General features: G+C 45.5%; 2 protein-coding genes across 7 annotated transcripts in view; one reads left to right on the top strand and one right to left on the bottom strand.

The window, feature by feature from the left end:
- The window catches only part of EMILIN2 (elastin microfibril interfacer 2), a 62,639-nt gene that overhangs the window by 34,547 nt on the left and 10,208 nt on the right, over nt 1-17,884 (top strand). For all 5 annotated transcript variants that reach the window (XR_010582916.2, XR_010582917.2, XM_005587088.5 and 2 more), the window contains one exon: nt 2,713-4,638. Coding sequence is in view for 3 of the 5 variants with exons in the window: in XM_005587088.5 (XP_005587145.3) it covers nt 2,713-4,638 (1,926 nt within the window). In the remaining 2 variants the exon portion in view is untranslated. The remainder of the gene's footprint in view (nt 1-2,712; nt 4,639-17,884) is intronic.
- Nucleotides 7,516-17,884, bottom strand: part of LPIN2 (lipin 2) — a 127,755-nt gene continuing 117,386 nt past the window's right edge. For both annotated transcript variants that reach the window (XM_074022760.1, XM_065534070.2), the window contains exon 20: nt 7,516-8,278. In XM_074022760.1, coding sequence (XP_073878861.1) covers nt 8,266-8,278 — 13 coding nt within the window. In that variant the 3' untranslated portion in view covers nt 7,516-8,265. The remainder of the gene's footprint in view (nt 8,279-17,884) is intronic.

Genomic DNA, 17,884 nt, shown 5'->3' on the forward strand with positions numbered 1-17,884 from the left:
TGCTCTGTAACCCAGGCCGAGTATAGTGGCATGATTATAGCTCACAACCTTGAACTCCTGGATTCAAGTGATCCTCCCACCTCAGTATCCCAAAATGCTGGGGTTACAGGCATGAACCACTGCACTTGACCTGGAACTTATTTTTTACTGAAAAACCTGTAATGGACAATCTTCCATGTCATGAAATACTCTACAATACCACTTAATGGCTTGAGAGAATGTGAGTTATTGAACACCATCCACTACTGTTGGTCACTTAGGTTGTTTGTAATTTTTCACTATTATATATAATGTATGAATATGCATCTTTTCCTATGAAATTTTTGTACTCATTTCTGACTATTTACTAGAATAAATTTCTTGAAGTGTAATTGTAGGGTCAAAAGATTCTGAGTATTTTGATATATATTGCCAAATTATCCTTTGAAAAAAATGCAATTTGCACAGTCACCAGTGGCATATGAGCAAAGCATTTCCTTACATCCTCAATCTTTCCCCCTTCGCTGCCCTTTGTTTTGTTTCCTTTGCTTAGAATAGCATTTCCACTTGCATATGATTCAATAACTTGTTTCTTTCTTTAGTGTCTTAAGAGAGAATAAATATTTCAGTAAGGAAAACAAGGTGTTCTTTTTAGTTCTCTGCAAAAAGAAAGATTCTTGGGAGTTTGGATATCTGAATTCAGATTTGGTTTTACTACTAATGATTTTAATAAATAATAGCTACTATTATGAGCTTGTGCAAAAGTTCAGAGGAGGAAAAAACAATGATCATTGAATTCAAATATCTATAGCATTCTAAATGAATTTCCAATGTTTTCCAGTATAATGTGTTAATGCATTTTATTTAATTGCAACCTATGTTGTGTTTGACTTTTTCTGCTTTATATGATATGTCTCACTATAGTTGCCAGGTTTGTCAGTGTTAACCTCTTTCAGTATTTCTTTCTTTTTTTTTTTTTTTTTTGAGATGGAGTCTTGCTCTGTCGCCCAGGCTGGAGTGCAGTGGTTGGATCTCAGCTCACTGCAAGCACCACCTCCCGGGTTCCCGCCATTCTCCTGCCTTGGCCTCCCGAGTAGCTGGGACTACAGGTGCCCGCCACCTTGCCCGGCTAGTTTTTTGTATTTTTAGTAGAGACGGGGTTTCAAGGAGTTAGCCAGGATGGTCTTGATCTCCTGACCTCGTGTTCCGCCCGTCTCGGCCTCCCAAAGTGCTGGGATTACAGGCTTGAGCCACCGTGCCCGGCCAGTATTTCTTTTCTTTCTTTCTTTCTTTCTTTTTTTTTTTTGAGACAGGATCTCTCTCTGTTGCGCAGGCGGGAGTACAGCGGTGCTATCTCGGCTCACTGCAACCTCCACCTCCTGGGTTCAAGCGATTTTTCTGCCTCAAGCTCTCTAGTAGCTGGGATTACAGGCACCCGCCACTACACCTGGCTGATTTTTGTATTTTTAGTAGAGATGGGGTTTCACATGTTGGCCAGGCTGGTCCTGAACTCCTATCCTCAAGCAGTCCACCCGCCTCAGCCTCCCAAAATGCTGGGACTACAGGCATGAGCCGTCATGCGCGGGCGCAGTATTTCTTGTATCCTACTGTACTCAGGGCATAGTTTGTTTCTTATTGTCCTATTGCTGCAGGTTTCGATAGTCCCCTTTTTATTTATCTCTATGTCTATCAATTTATCTTTGTTTTATGACTCATCACTATCATTCGCCCCCTTATCATTTTTAAAAATTAATAATTTTTTCTTTCTTTTGGATTGTTTCCTTGGTGTTTTCTCAAAATAAGATTACCCAAAATTCAGTGTTTGCATTCTTCTTTTTTTCTTCTTTCTTCTTCTTTTTTTTTTTTTTTTTTTTAAAGATTCAGGGTCTTGCTATATTGCCCAGGATGCCCTTGAACTCCTGGGCTCATGCCATCCTCCTGCCTCCCTAGTAACTGAGACTACAGGCACACACCACCTCCCTGACCAACTTTCAATATTTGTATTCTTTGACTTAGTGAATCTTACTATATATGGTCAGATGGTGCTGTTGTTAGGAGACACTGATGGAATAGTTGCTTTATCTCTATTGTTTTTTGTCTCCCAAACTGCAAGCAGGGCTAAACAATGTCTATGAGACTCTTCGAGCACAGAGATGTTAATAAAATTAAAAGAGAAAACATTCAGGCACTGCTTTGAGGGTGAGGGTAGCATCAGATGATATGATATCATATGATATCACCATGCAGCAGCTAATGAATGGGTGGATCTTGCTAAAGTGACTTCTTGTGGTTTTACTGTATATAGTCAACTCTTGGGGTGTGGCTGCAGTTCACTAATATGGGAATGAAGTGTTCATATGATAAAGCAGATAATGAATATTTCTCCTCAGGGTGAAAGAGACCATTGGTTATCTAATTGGTGCCATGTACATATTATCTTAACAGCTCTAGGAGGGATTGTACCCCTTCTTTATAGATGAGAGGATTATAGTTCACAGAAGTTAGTTAACTTGCTCAAGGACAAACAGTAAATAGCAGAGCCAGAATGCAAGTAGAGGTCTATTTGACTCCAAAGCCCTCTTTTCTACTGTACCACAGTAATTACCTACAATTGTGTAGTGACCTATAAGTGAAGGTATACGTGTATTTTGTAGGTACCCTGTTTATTGTCTTGGCAGAATCTGGCTAAAGGTAGAAAGTGTTCATTCATGTCCAACTTTATCTTTGTAACAGATAATGAACCCAGCCAAGTCTCAGAGCCCAAGAAGACTTTGTCCCCAACTGGTACAGCACAACCAAGCCAGGCGTTAGATCCAAAAGAGGGGCCCCAGGAACTTCAGGAAAAGAAGATACAGGTGCTAGAGGAGAAGGTTCTCCGACTCACAAGGACGGTTCTTGACCTCCAGTCTTCCCTTGCTGGAGTGAGTGAAAATCTCAAACATGCCACTCAGGATGATGCCAGTAAAACACGGGCACCAGGGCTCAGCAGCCAGCACCCCAAGCCTGACCCCACCATTAGTGGAGACACAGAAACGACCCGGAGTCCTGGCGTCTTCAACACTAAGGAATCTGGCGTGAAGGACATCAAGTCTGAATTGGCTGAAGTCAAAGATACTCTGAAGAACAAAAGTGACAAGCTGGAAGAGCTGGATGGAAAAGTGAAGGGCTACGAAGGGCAGCTCAGACAGCTCCAGGAAGCAGCCCAGGGCCCGACGGTGACCATGACAACCAACGAGCTCTACCAAGCCTATGTGGACAGTAAGATCGACGCCCTGAGAGAGGAGCTCATGGAGGGCATGGACAGAAAGCTGGCTGACCTGAAAAACTCGTGTGAGTACAAGCTCACTGGCCTCCAACAGCAGTGTGACGACTATGGGAGCAGCTACCTGGGAGTGATAGAGCTCATAGGGGAGAAGGAAACAAGCCTGAGAAAAGAAATAAATGACCTCCGAGCCCGGCTACAGAAGCCTTCAGCCCAGGCAAACTGCTGTGACGGTGAAAAGAATGGTGACATTGGTCAACAGATCAAGACGTTGGACCAGAAGATTGAGAGAGTTGCTGAAGCCACCAGAATGCTGAATGGAAGACTGGACAATGAGTTTGACCGCCTTATAGTTCCAGAGCCAGATGTGGATTTTGATGCAAAATGGAACGAACTTGATGCAAGGATCAACGTGACGGAGAAGAACGCTGAAGAACATTGCTTTTACATTGAGGAAACCCTTCGGGGGACCATTAATGGAGAGGTGGGTGATTTGAAGCAGCTTGTTGATCAGAAAATACAGTCTCTGGAAGACCGTCTGGGGGGTGTTCTCCTACACATGGCCAACAACACTGGTGCAGAGCTCAGGCCCCCAGGGGCAGCAGCCCTGCCAGGAGTGTCAGGGCCAGGAGATGAGCGGGTCATGATGGAATTAAACCACCTGAAGGACAAAGTTCAATTTGTTGAAGACATTTGCCTGCAGAACGTCCAGGGAAAGCCTCATGGGATGGAAGGTGCCTTGCCAAACAGGGAAGATCGCGCAGTGCGCGACAACCTGCACCTTTTGAAATCTCTCAACGACACCATGCACAGGAAGTTTCGAGAGACCGAACGAACCATCCAGAAACTTCAACAGGATTTTAGTTTTCTTTATTCTCAATTAAACCACACAGAAAATAATGTGGCTCATCTTCAGAAGGAAATGAGCAATTGTAGAGCAGGTGAAAATGCTGGCGTGGGTGGGTTCACTAAGGGGGGTGAGCAAGAAAGGACAGTGGACACCCTGCCGTCCCCCCAGCATCCCATGACTCATTGCTGCAGTCAGCTGGAGGAGAGGTGGCAGAGGTTGCAGAGCCAGCTCCTCTCGGAACTGGACACTTGTGAGGAAAGCATGCAGGGGGTCCAGAGGGAGGTCTCCATGGTGGAGGGCAGGGTGTCTCACGTGGAGAAAACTTGCAGCAAGCTGGACTCTATCTCAGGAAATCTTCAGAGGATCAAGGAGGTGCTCAACAAGCATGTCAGCAGCCTGTGGAACTGCGTCAGGCAGATGAACGGAACACTCAGGTCGCATTCCAGAGACATTTCTGGCCTGAAGAATTCAGTCCAGCAATTCTACAGCCACGTCTTCCAGATTTCTACTGATTTGCAAGATCTGGTCAGATTTCAGCCATCAGCAAGTAAGTTGAATCTTACAATTCTATTTCTTGTATTTCTTCGCAGCACGCAACAACAGTTTTTAAATAATTTTTTGTTCATTTTTGATTTTGTTGAAACTTCATCAGGTAAAAATGTGACAGTATTATGCTAGATTTTGGACAGTTCACGGAATGAACTAAATGCCACCAGTCCTACCCAAATGTGGTTCCTAGATTGGTGCCTGAATTATTTGGTGCTGGGTAGCAATGAGATAAATAGATATTCTCAATGTTAGTATTTAGGAACTTCTAAAATAATTTGACAGGCCGGTCGCAGTGGCTCAGGCCTGTAATCCCAGCACTCTGGGAGGCAAAGGAGGGTGGATCACCTGAGTTCGGGCATTTGAGATCAACCTGGCCAAAATGGTGAAAACCCATCTCTACTAAAAATGCAAAAATTAGCTGGGTGTGGTGGCATGCGCCTGTAGTCCCAGCTAGTAGGGAGCTGAGGTGGGAGAATTGCTTGAACCTGGGAGGCAGAGGTTAAGGTGAGCCGAGATTGCATCACTGCACTCCAGCCTGGGCAACAGAGTGAGGTACCATCTCAAATAAATAAACAAACTAACAACATTGCAGTGTTTAAGCACATGATCTATGTATTTTACAAAAATATCAATTCACAACACATTGAAAATAAAAAAGGAAAATGGTTCTTCCCACAGACGGATGGCAAAACATTATCTATAGAATCAGGTTGGTGAGCTCAGAGTTGGGGTCAGATTTTTGGCATAACAGCTTGGGGCAGTGGATGTTGTCCTCTCTTCTACCTAGGGAGTCTCCTAGGTACCTCTCTTCAAGCATCACTTTTTATCTGTGTCATTATCATCTTCAGGGCTTAGCTGATGGCAGATAGGATGCTGTCGTATTTGTTTCCAGACACGACCGTGGATGAGAGCAGTTTAGGGGCAGGAACTATCTAAAGCTCCATAGTGCCTGGATCCAGGAAGCTCAGCAGTAGTGCTGAGAGCAATGCTAGCTACACCTTAGGCACTCAACAAATGTGTGTTGAATGAATGAATGAATGAATGAATAATATATGCAATAAGATTTTTTGCTACCTGGGGGTGCTAAACGCAGCCTCCTTGAAGGACAGAACTTCTCTTGTACCTGGGTTTATACTCTGAGACAGCCTCAGACATGAGCCAGACCTCTCTAGTTGGAGTCCGGGTGTGAAAGGAAGGAAGAGGGAGCTCGCGTTTTTGAGGTACGGCTCCGGCTTAGTCCCTTCAGGGGGACTGAATTCCATCACGGCCTCACAGAAAGGCTGTTTTCCAACAGTGAAAATGTGCTCGAAGTCATGTGGCTGTTCAGTGGGGAAGCCAGGATGGGAACCAGGCCAGGCTACATCTAAGAATTATTTCCTTCCAGTCTGGCCATGATGACTGTGTGTCTCCCAGAGCTGAGTGCAGACTTACTTGGTCCACGGGGACTTGTTGAGGGGCCTGCTTTGTGCTAGAAGGAGCCTATTTCCTGACCTCCCCGTCCCTGTTCTCTTTTCTTCCTTCCTTGCCTTTGGGACTTTTACCTCCCTGACCTGGTTCTGCTCCGGGTGACACAGGCCCTTGCACAAGGAACTGAGATTTTACGGCCTCTGTGAGCCTTGGGATTTTATGATCAAGTCCCAGATGTGACATAAAACCCAAGGCAGGGTAGGCTAGAACATGGGAAGCAGGCAAGCTCTGGCTTGGCCAGGGAGAGCCAGGGCCAGGTCCTGGCAGCTCAGGAGGGTGGAGAGGGTCCGAGGTAGGTAGGAAAATGCCCTGGATGTCCCCAGAGCACTGTGCTTATCTTGCAGATGAGGAGTCACCTAGGTCCAGGAGGACTAGGAATCTGGCCCCCACCCCAGTGTCCAGCCGGCTGCACCTCACTATTTATAACCCAGCCCTTCCCCCACTCCAGGGCCACACAGCTCCTCTATCTCTGGAATGTTGAGTAGAGGTCACAAGACCATGTATGTGTTCATAGAATGATTGTCCCTTGTGGTGACAACGCTGTCTGGTCTGTGTCTTACGATAACAGATTGAATCAGATATTTCCAGTTGATTTGGAACTCTGGTGGCGTGGGAAGCTGTGTTAACATTTTCACATTTGTCTGTTGCAGTAGGAGTTGGGGGTGAATCCTTTTAAAAGAGAATGTGGCTTACAAAACATGATCCCTTTGGACTGAACTCATTGTGGTGAGTGTAGACTGCATGGAGTTTTGAGAAGTTCATTGATTGGAAAAGAGCCAGAAATAAACAAGCAGAGCCTCCTCTGCCCTTGTCTAGCATCCAGGTCTAGGAGACCTGGAACCTGAGTATCAGAGGGACCTGGGAGAATCTGGAGCTAAGGTCACCATGAAAGTGACATGTCAATCAGTTAAAAGTCAACAGAATGTTTATTGAGTGCCTACCATATGCAAGGCTCTTGGGGGACCTGGAGATAAGTAGGTATAATCCTTAGTCTAAAGCATTTGCAATCACAGTGGGAAAGAGACTCAGGTCTGCAGAGTGAATGAGATCATAGCGGTTGATCCCTTTAGTTCATAAGGTCTTATTGAGCCCCTATTATGTGGTAGGTAATGGCTGTGTGGGGGAGTATGTGGATAAAAGACAGTCTGATGGGGAAACAAGCAGACAGATGGTCACAGGAATGGGGTGTGCATGAGACACCTTGGGTGTTCCGAGAAGCACCCACAGTGGAAGTCAGGGAGGGATTCTCAGGAGAGAGCCCTGAGCTGAGCCCTCAGTGTAGGTATTTACACAGCAGAGTACAGAGGCTGATGAGGTGAGGAATGAGGTGACATGAGAGAAGCTTCCAGGAGGAGGTGTTACTGGATCTGATTGAGGGATGGGTGGGATTCAGAAAGCAGGAGGGGAGGACATTGTGGATTAGCTATTTATTGCTTTATAACAACCCATTCCAAATCTTGCTGGCTTAAAACAACAAAGATGTATTAGTTTCCATTATTCTGTAGGTCAGGAACCCTGGCAGGGCTTGGCTCAGCGGTTCTTCTGCTCTATGTGACATCAACTTGAGTCGCCCACTCAGCTGCATTTGGCTTGCGGTTGACTGGAAGGTCTGTGAAGACTCGGTCATATGTCTGGTGCCTCGGTGCTCCTCCACCTGGCCCCTCTCTCTCCATGTGGCCAGTCGGGGCTTCCTCACAGCATGGCGGTCTCAAGTAGTCAGACTATGGTGACTGTCAAGGGAAGTGGAAGCTGCTGGGCCTCCCACAGGCTAGCCCAGAGCTGGAGCGGTATCACTGCTGCCACATTCTATTGTTAAAGCAGGTCTGCTCTTGAAGGGTGATGTGGCTGGTATGTTTGGGGAAGGAAGGGGGATTAATGGTGGTCATGATATCTACCACAGTGAGCACAGGTCCAGAGGTGAAGATGTATGACAGTTTTGGACCAGTAAGCAGATCGCCAGACCAGGAACACACCCTGTGGTGTTTCTACTTAGCCTGTTGCCCTCTTCACAGATCCTGTTTCCTTTGGAAGCATCACTGAGGTGAGGCTGAATTATCCAAGAAGCAGCCAATAGGGGAGAAGGGTCTTCAACTGATGCTTAAATAGATCCAAGTCTCTTTCGTGTCCTTCTGTTAAGGGCAGGTGTTCTTTCTTGGGCTTAAAAGGGATTCCTGAAATTATATGCACACACATATGTATATAGATAGCATATATATAGCATATATATTGCATATAATATATAACATATATTATATATATATATATAAAAACTTTTTTTTGAGATGGAGTCTCCCTCTGTTGCTGGGGCTGGAGTGCAGTGGTGCGATCTTGGCTCACTGCAATGTTCACCTCCCGGGTTCAAGTGATTCTCCTGCTTTAGCCTCCCAAGTAGCTGGGATTACAGGTGTCTGCCACCACATCCAGCTAATTTTTGTATTTTTAGTAGAGACAAGGTTTCACTATGTTGGTCAGGCTGGTCTCGAACTCCCGACCTCAGGTGATCCACCCACCTCAGCCTCCCAAAGCGCTGGAATTACAAACATAAGCCATTGTGCGCAGCCAGATATATATATTTGAGGCAGGATCTTGCTCTGTCACCCAGGCTAGAGTACAGTGGTGCAATCACAGCTCACTGCAGCCTCAGCCTTTCTAGGTTCAGGTGATCCTCCCACCTCAGCCACCCAGGTAGCTAGTACTACTGGCACGTGCCATCATGCCCAGCTAATGTTTTTTTTTGTTTTTGTTTTTGAGATGGGTTTTCCCATGTTGCCCAGGCTCGTCTCATAACCCTTGGACTCAAGTGATTCACCTGCCTCAGCCTGGGATTCAGGCATGTGCTGTAATTACATGTGCTGGGAATTACAGGCATGAACCAGTGCGCCCGGACAATTTTTTTGGAGCAGGGGGTTGGGGGACAAAAGGTCCACACGTCTGGGCACAGTGGCTCACGCCTGTAATCCCAGCACTTTGTGAGGCTCAGACGGGTGTATTGCTTGAGCCCAAGAGTTTGAGACCAGCCTGGGCAACACAGGGAGTCCCTGTCTCTACAAAAAATACAAAAAAAAAATATACTTTTGAGAAAACGGTCCAGGCAGAGGGAACAGCATTCTCAAGGGCTATGAGGAAGCTCTTTTGAAAAGCCCAGAATACTGGTATGGCCAAGTGTATAAGCAAAGCAAAAGGTCATGGGCAATGAGGTCAAAGCGACGGCAGGAATGAGATCACGTGGGCTTTTGAGGCTGTGATAAAGGAGCTGGATGTTAAGTGCCATGAGAAACTATTGAAGGATTTGGGGAGTGATTACTTCCATTGAAATCTCAGCTCATCTATGCTTATAAACAGTGGATGATTAACTAGTGTCCTGGACTTGGTAATCACTCGGGAAATATTACCTATTACTTAAACCTTGCATCCCCTAGAATGGATGTTTAATCTATTCATGACTGAACTTTCTCCCTTTCTCTACCTATAAACCCCCAGGCCTCCAGCCTTAGAAGAGTGAGAGAGGGCCTGTAAACACAGCAGACACAGGGTGAGGGGCCTTGGTGGCTCCGGGGATGCTGTAGATGGCCACGGGGTTTTTTTTTTTTTTTTCTTGCTTTCCCTTTCTTTTTCTTCTTTTTAAAATTAGGGTTCAAATAGACAGTATAAAAAGCTTTAGAAATGGCTGGGCCAGTGGCTCATGCCTGTAATCCCAGCACTTTGGGAGGCCAAGGCAGGAAGGTCACTTGAGCACAGGAGTTCAAGACCAGCCTGGGCAACACAGTGAGATCCTGTCTGTAGAAATTACAAATTAGCTGGGTGTGGTGGTGTGCACCTGTGGTTCCACCTACTCAAGAGGCTGAGGCAGGAGGATCCCTTGAGCCCAGGAGTCTGAGGCTGCAATGAGCTATGATCACACCACTGCACTCTAGCCTGAGCAGTACAGCATAATCTTGTCTCTTAAAAATAAAAAAAAGCGTGGAGATCTCCCTTTTCAGCATTCACAGCTTCATGTATCTCATGGATCAATAGTTTTGTTGAGCAGAATCTCATCACTTATGAACAAATTAGGTTCTAAATGGAAAGGAGGCTCGAGGCCCTTTACTCCCTATACGGTGTGGTCACGGATTTGAGCCCTCCTTCCCAGATGGACTCACTCCCATTTTCACAGGTGCGGGGAGCATCGAGCCTTCAGCCTGTCGCAGCAGGCACCCTCTTTAGTTCCTTTTCCCCAAGTTGTCCAGCGTTACCCCTACTCGAGTCTGAGTGACCCATGAGTGATTCACAGGGAGACAGCAGAGGCTGTCTCCATGCCTGGGACCCAGGATGCCCCAGCGTGCAGCCCAGTGGCAGCAGCATGTGCAGAATGGCGCAGCCCGCCCTCCCCAGCTGGTTTTAGCTTCCCCTGGCCCCACGCAGAGGCTGAGCCTCAGCTGGACCCCGCCCTCCCACTGTTCCTCTCCCAGTAGGGGAAGGAAGGGGTGCTGGTGGCAAGCAGGAAGGGTAGGCAGAGGGATAGAGCTGTGTGCAGGGGACTTCTCTTTCCAGATGTCACGCTTCCAAGAAGAGCCGGCCGGCGTAGATGTCGGCACACTAGACATAACGGCATCACTTCCTTTTTCTGTTCTCCCACCGCTTTCTGCTCATGTCTCTGAGTATTTTTCATCATAGCATTTCTTTTAGGAGTGCTGCAGGTTTCAGCCTACTATTTTTATGGAGTTATTTAAGTTATAAGAATGAAAAAGCACAGCCTTCTCAAATAACTAGTTAACCAGAAAGCCTGGCCAGGGCACTGCCTGATGCTAACATTCTGACCCCTTTGCCCCAACTCGAGATCAGCTGAGTTTGGGGAGAGTTTAGGCCCAAGGCAGCATGATGGACTTAGGGTTTTATAAACATATAAAGGCTCAATAAATTGCTTATATTCAGGCCATAGGGAACTCCTGACAACTCGCCCCCTTTATCCTGTGGGCACCAGGTTTCTACAATGCTCTTCGGTTTGTATAAACCGCAGCTGCTTTTCTGCATCTTAGCCTTGAACTTAGAGCTGCAGTGTTCTGAGAACAGAGCTTTCCCAGAGCTGCGTGCATAAATGCCTCTGGGATCTTAAAAAAAAAAAAACAAAAACAAAAAACAAAAAAACAACAACAAAAAAGGAACTCCTGGGCTTACTCAGGAGATCGCTGTTCAGCAGGGATGAGGTGAGGCCCAGGAATTTGTAATTAAATTTGTGACTAAAAAAACTGCTGGCTCTAGTCCTGGAAATTGAAGGCAGGCTACCCCAGAGGCAGTGGGATCTGCCCATCTCAGGTAAGCTGCGCCCAAAAACAAAGAGGAGGTAGCGGGGAGGGAGGACACAGAATGAACCACTGACTTTGACACTGCACCAGGAGAAGTCAGTTTTGTGTGAGCCCACTTACAGACTTGATTCTGTTCCAGTTTTTGAGGTCTCTCCTGGTAGCTTATTTGTGTAGCTTTATAGTGAGTCTTAAAATCAAGCAGTGTAGTCCCTCCTATGCACTCCCATGTAAATTTTAGAATCAGCTTGTGAATTTCTTTCTCGCTATTTTTTTTTTTTCCAGATGGAGTCTTGCTCTGTTGCCCTGGCTGGCGTGCAGTGGCACAATCTCGGCTCACTGCAACCTCTGCCTCCTGGGTTCAAGCAATTCTCCTGCCTCAACCTCCAGCTGGGATTAAAGGCGCCTGCCACCATACCCCACTAATTTTGTATTTTTAGTAGAGACAGGGTTTCACCATGTTGACTAGGCTGGTTTCAAACTCCTGACCTCAGGTGATCCACCCACCTCAGCTTCCCAAAGTGCTGGCATTGCAGAAATGAGCCACCGCGCCTGGCCTAGCTTGTGAATTTCTAAAACAAATTTAAAAATTCCAAGTGCTGCTGATGCTCAGCTGGGTGAGTGCCTTCTCTGTTGGGGTTCCGTGATAGCAAATTACTTTCCAGCTCAAATGTATTGCCACGGATTCTAGCATACATGACTAAAGCTGTATTTATATTTCAACATTCACTAGTTTGTACTTTGCAGACATTTAGACCCATATTCTGTATTTAGCCCTGTCCTACTGGTTTCACATTGTTAGGTCTGGATTCTTACCATTTTGGTGTCAATATGGTACCTTCTGCAGTGCAACCAACAGTGCTCCCTCTTACAAGCTCAAGAGTGGTTTTTTTTTTTTTTTTTTCTTCATTCAAACCAAATTCAAAAACAGCATTTATTTATTTATTTATTTATTTATTTACTTATTTATTTTTGAGATAGGGTCTTGCTCTGTTGCCCAGGCTGGAGTACAGTGGTGTGATTATAGCCTTGAACTCCTGGGCTCATGCTATCCTCCTGCATCAGTCTTCTGAATAACCAGAACTGCAGGCACAAATTACCATGCCCAGGTAATTTTTAAAGTTTTTTTTTTTTTATCAAGACAGAGTCTGGTTATGTTGAAAGTGCTGGTCTTGAACTCCTGGCCTCAAGCGATCCTCCCATTGCAGCCTCCTAAAGTACTGGGATTGTAGGCATGAGCCACAGTGCCCAGCTCAAAAGCAGCATTGAGATGGCTATTGACTTGGAGTAGAACTATTCCAGGGAATGCAAGTTTGCCTTCTCAGCTCCAGGGATCCTTTTGCATGCCTACTTGTCAGCCAGCTTGGTGGCCTGCCCTCCTGTTCTTCAGGGAAGACCAACAACTGTTGCTTCGAAAAAGCCCGTTTGTCTAAGCTCACCCCGCACCCATTCAGCACCACAAGCCACAGTTTCTCTGAATTTTCTGATGAGTCCAGCATTTCTCATGCTTCAGTCCGTGATGGTATGGGGGTTATTTCCCAGGAACTAGAGCTTTGCCACTCAGCGGAGCAGTCAACTGTGAAAGCATCTTCCGTCCATCCACTTAGCTTTCTGTATGTCAGCACTTTGATGCTTTTTTTTTTTTTTTTTTTTTTTAAGTCTGAAGTCTTGATCAGCATCTTTAAAACACTTCTCCAGTTTCAGCATTTGGTCAGCAGGTATACCTTTTGGATGGCAGGGAGATCAGATTTCACCTTCACTGGACTTCTGATGAATTACACTTAACATTTGCACAGGGTTTTACAAATAGTGGGGCATTAGCGGGGCATACCCGCATCCATTGCTTCATCTGATTGGCATCAATTTCTGCCTGGATGACAGGAGGGCACTGCAGGTTGAGCCCGTTGCATGGACAAGGTTTCAGTGGCTTCCCCACAGCCAAGTCTCAGCCACAGGCTCTAACAGCTAAGGCCAGGCTTTCTCCAACAGCCTCTGCTCTGTGACAAGACACCCCTTAGTTGCCAAGAACTTTCCCCAGGTCTCCTCCTGCAGCCCAGCTGCTCAGGGCTCTTGCAGAAAGCAGGGCTTCCTGGAGACAGGAGGCAACCCCTGACTCCTTAATGAGCGAGGGTGTTAGTTCAGGGGGAAGACACTTGTTTTTTGGCACATCAGCCCATGAATTATTGGGGATTTTCTTAGGAAAGTCTTTGTTTTAGTAAAAGTTGAAATTGATGTTTGGTTTTGAAATTGACTTTCAATAGGAGCTTTCGAGGAGAGGGAATGGCCTTCAATCCCTACATGTCAGGTTCACCCATGGTGAGGCTGTGACCCTACCCGACCCGTGCAGGGCATCAGGCAGGCCTGGTGTGGTGTGGCTGGTCTGTCCCTATCATTCCTCAGGAGTTAAAACACATGAGGAGCAACCCTTGGCTCTTATGAAGAATTCATTTCAAATGGTCCGTTCTTGAATTAGAAACACATGTTCAGTTCAGAAAGCAGTCGGCTGCTGGAGAGGTCTCTTTCCAGAATGAGCAGAGTGCTATCCAGCCTTTGTTAAGACTTGGTCATAAATGTGTGCGTTCGGCACCCCACGTGATGCTGTGGACTGAGCCGGAGCTGGGAGAGGCCAGGGCGGGGGGCACCCATCCGAATGAGACGTCGCTTTTTCATGCCTGTCTCTGCTGTGATGTGGCGGGCTGCTTTAGAGCCTTCAGCTGTCCACGGCACTCATGCACAGACTCCCCAAGGAGACCCACTGAGGATATTTGGCTCAAGCAGTATCTAGTTCATTCTTTTTCCTCTGCCTTCCACTAGTGCAACAAGTCTGGGTGTTGAGGGAGTAATGGATATGTTAAAATGGATTATAGTAAAAGACAGAATGATCACTGTCCTATATGTATCAGAACTGCCTTGTTAGGACCCCAGAATGGCAATTATTTTTGGCAAAATTAGGGTTCCCAAATGGCTGGCATCTAATGGCTGGCTGGAATTAGGGTGCATAGCCCACAGTGCCTGTCATAGATAGGCTCAGCCTTCTTTTATTCACCCAATACTTAAATTGTTCAGTGCCAGTTACCAGGCCTTGTGCAAGGCCCTGGGGATGGCAGAGAATTAAGATGCTCAAGTACTCATCAGTCAGCCAGAGAGGAAAGGTCTGAACCACAGAAAGAGCCCCCAAAGGTCCATGTTGCTTCCTGGTGCAGAGGCAGGACTGTTCAAGCCTGCTGGACCAATCCAAGAAGGCTTCATGGAAGAGGTGGTTTTGAACTGGGACTTCAGGAGTGGGTGCCGTTGTGAGGGTGCTTCCAGTGAGGGTGCTGGAAGAGGCCATTTCAGGGGTGCACATGGCAAAGGCACGAAGCCAGGGAAGTCACATGAGAGCTGGGTACCAGTGAGCATACTGATGGCAGCCAAAGGAGGCAGGGGCTCAGAATGTCAGGCCGAGGACAGTCAGTCTGATTTTTACGAGAAGTGGAGAACAATGGAAGATTTTTGAGCAGAAAATAATATGATGAGAATGCTTTCTAAAGAGCATTCTGGAAAAGGTGTGAATGAAGGATCCAAGCGATATTTCAAAATTAGAATCAGCTGGGCCTAGCAACAAATTTGTGTGTGAAAGATTGGGAGGGGGTGACCAAAGGAGAAGGAAGAGTAAAATAGGACTCCGTGTGCCTGGATGAGGGAGAACAAGGGTGGATTTCAGAGGCAAAGGGTGATTTGAAGGGTTGGTGGGGACAGGGAAGAAAATAAGGGCCAGTTTGGGTGGCCTGTGCTTTGCCATTTTAAGATGCTTTGCTGACTGTAACTTATCGATGGTTGAAGGACAGAGGAAAATTGTTTCCCCCTGAGTTTTGAATGGAGAGACATATGCTTGGGCTGAAAGGAAGAAACTAGTGGGGGAGGAAGGAAAGAGAGGTTGAGAAGAGAGAGCAGTGATGTCAGATGGAGCCGATCCAAGAAGAGCATGGAAGGGTGGGTGGGGCTCAGGCAGAGGCGTGTGCCCTGGAGGCAGGCCAGCTTCTGAGCTGGGGAGACAGTGTCCAGAGAGGAGGAGGAAAGAAAAGGAAGATGAGGAGTTGACTCAAGTGTGCTTGGATTAGAGGGGAAAGGTCAGAAACAGGCCCTCAGTGTCTTCTACAATTATATTTTATAAAAATAAGTAAAATAACACTGAGAAGCTCATAATGAAAACCAGCTCTCCTGCCCCCTTCCCCATCCTTCTTCCCACGCCCCAGAGGCAGCCACATGTAACTCTTCCAGCTGTTTCTTTTCTTTGGTACTTACCTCTGTATTTCTAAATTGATTTATCAGCTTTAGACATTGTGTATTGACTCCCCTTCCTCCCAATTCCCAACAGTTATCCTACAGTCAATATGCAATGTCTATGCTATGCTGAGCTCAATAGCTCTCTAAGATTGTGTTACTTTCCTTTTTACTTTTCTCCTACGTGTTGCTTATACCCTATGTGTCTATTTTGGAGTCTTCCTACCCTTCAACAGCCTCTTAATACAATTTTCTATATCATAAAAAGTATCAGATCATTTGTCAGTTCTATTTTTTAAAAAATTGACCTCCTTCCTGGAATTCTTGTTCTTTCTGATCTAACCCGGACTGGTTATTCTCTAGACTTTTGCAATAAGGCTTTCAATCTGAGCCTGCCTTCACTACTATCCTAGAAATGTCTTTAACCTCTCTCCGCTTTCTTTACTCTCTGTTGCTTTTTCATTTTACTCCCTTGTTTCAGCAGTGCACATTTCCCAATACCTTTTTAAGAAAGGGTGCTTGAGACATAGCATTTTAAAATTTTTAAAGTATTGCCTGTCTAAAAATATCTTTATTCTTCTCTTGAAATTGATGGGTATTTTTGCTGGGTATAGAATTCAAGGTTGACCATTATATTCTATCAATATTTGACATTGTTCCCTTCTCTTCTAGTTTCCAATACTGTTGAGAAGCCTGGTAATGCCTTCCTGATTTGCAATTTTTATATTTTTTTCCCTTAAAGTTTGTAATATCTCCTTTTTATCTTCACTGTTCTGAATGTGGCTTGGTTTATTCCTTTTATTCAATAATTGTGCTGGGGTCTTTCATTTCCTTCAGTTCTGGGAAGTTGTGTGTTTATTTGATAATTCTCTCCTTACCACTCCATTACCCCTACATACCAGTTTTTCTGATCTCTCTTTTTCTGGAAGGACTTCCTAGGTTGACCCTTTAATTTTCTTATGATTTCCTTCCTATTGTTCATCATTTTGTCATCATCTTCTATCTTCTGAAAGATTTCCTTGATTTTTGTCTACCAGCCCCTTTCATTGAAATCTGATTTTGGCAAGTGCCTTTTTAATCAGCAAGGGCTCACCCTTATTCTCTGACTATCCCTTTTGTATGGCAAACAATTCTTGCATCTTGGATGCAGTGTCTTCTGCTTCTCTGAGGGTAGTATGTGTTTATTTTCTTGCACTGTGTCTGTCTCTTTAGAGTTCCTTTTCATTAGTTGGTGTGGCTTGCTTTGGTCCCTGTCGTTCACACTGGCAGCTTTCCTCCTATGTCAGGTGATTTTGACTTTGGTTCACATTTAATGGGGAGACACTAGATAGAGTTTCATGACTGTGGGCATCATTATAGGGTCAATTTGAAGAATCCTTCTATCTCCAGCTAGAGGTATAAGCAAGTGGCTGGGAGCTTAACAGAGGATGGGGACTGTGAGTCTCCTTATTTAGGGAGCAGACTTTCACTTCGTGTTTTTAGACTGGTGTCTTACTCCTGTCTTCCACTGTAGCTGGTATCTCCATGGTTTTCAATCCCCCTGCCTCAGTTTCTCTGTCTAACCCAGCCTTTTTCAACCAGGGTTCCAAAGAGATGTAAACCCTGATGCCATTCTATTGTACGGAATGAACTAACTTCTCTATATCTAGAATGGAATTAGCTCTGTATCATCCTGAGGGAAAATAGAGAAAGTAATCACTCAAATTGTTTTCTCTTGGGCTTCTCTTCTGGAACATTGGTTAGGAAAGGCTGTTGGAGAAACCACCTCTCTCAGGGTGTTCTGGCAAACCTGCCTTTGTGGGTGGGGGGGGGGGGGCATGTATTTGATCTGCCATATTTATCTTAGTTTTATTTTTAAAATTTTTAGTTATGTGTACAGAGTAGATGTATATATGTATAGGGTATATGAGGTATTTTGATACAGGTATGCAGTGTGTAATAATCAGGGTAATGGGGTATCTATTACCCAAGCATTTATCATTTCTTTACAAACATTCCAATTCTACTCTTTTATTTAAAAATGTGCAAAAGATAATTGCTGACTGCAGTCACCCTGTTGTGCTATCAAATACTAGATCTTATTAATTCTGTCTAACTATATTTGAACCCATTAACCACCTGCACTGCCCTTCTCCCCAGCTTAGTGAGGCTGGAGTGCAGTGGTGCTATCTCGGCTCACTGCAACCTCCACCTCTTGGGTTCAAGTGATTTTCCTGCCTCAGCCTCCGGAGTAGC

The sequence above is a fragment of the Macaca fascicularis genome, chromosome 18 (assembly GCF_037993035.2).
Source record: "Macaca fascicularis isolate 582-1 chromosome 18, T2T-MFA8v1.1".
NCBI classification, from domain to species: domain Eukaryota; kingdom Metazoa; phylum Chordata; class Mammalia; order Primates; family Cercopithecidae; genus Macaca; species Macaca fascicularis.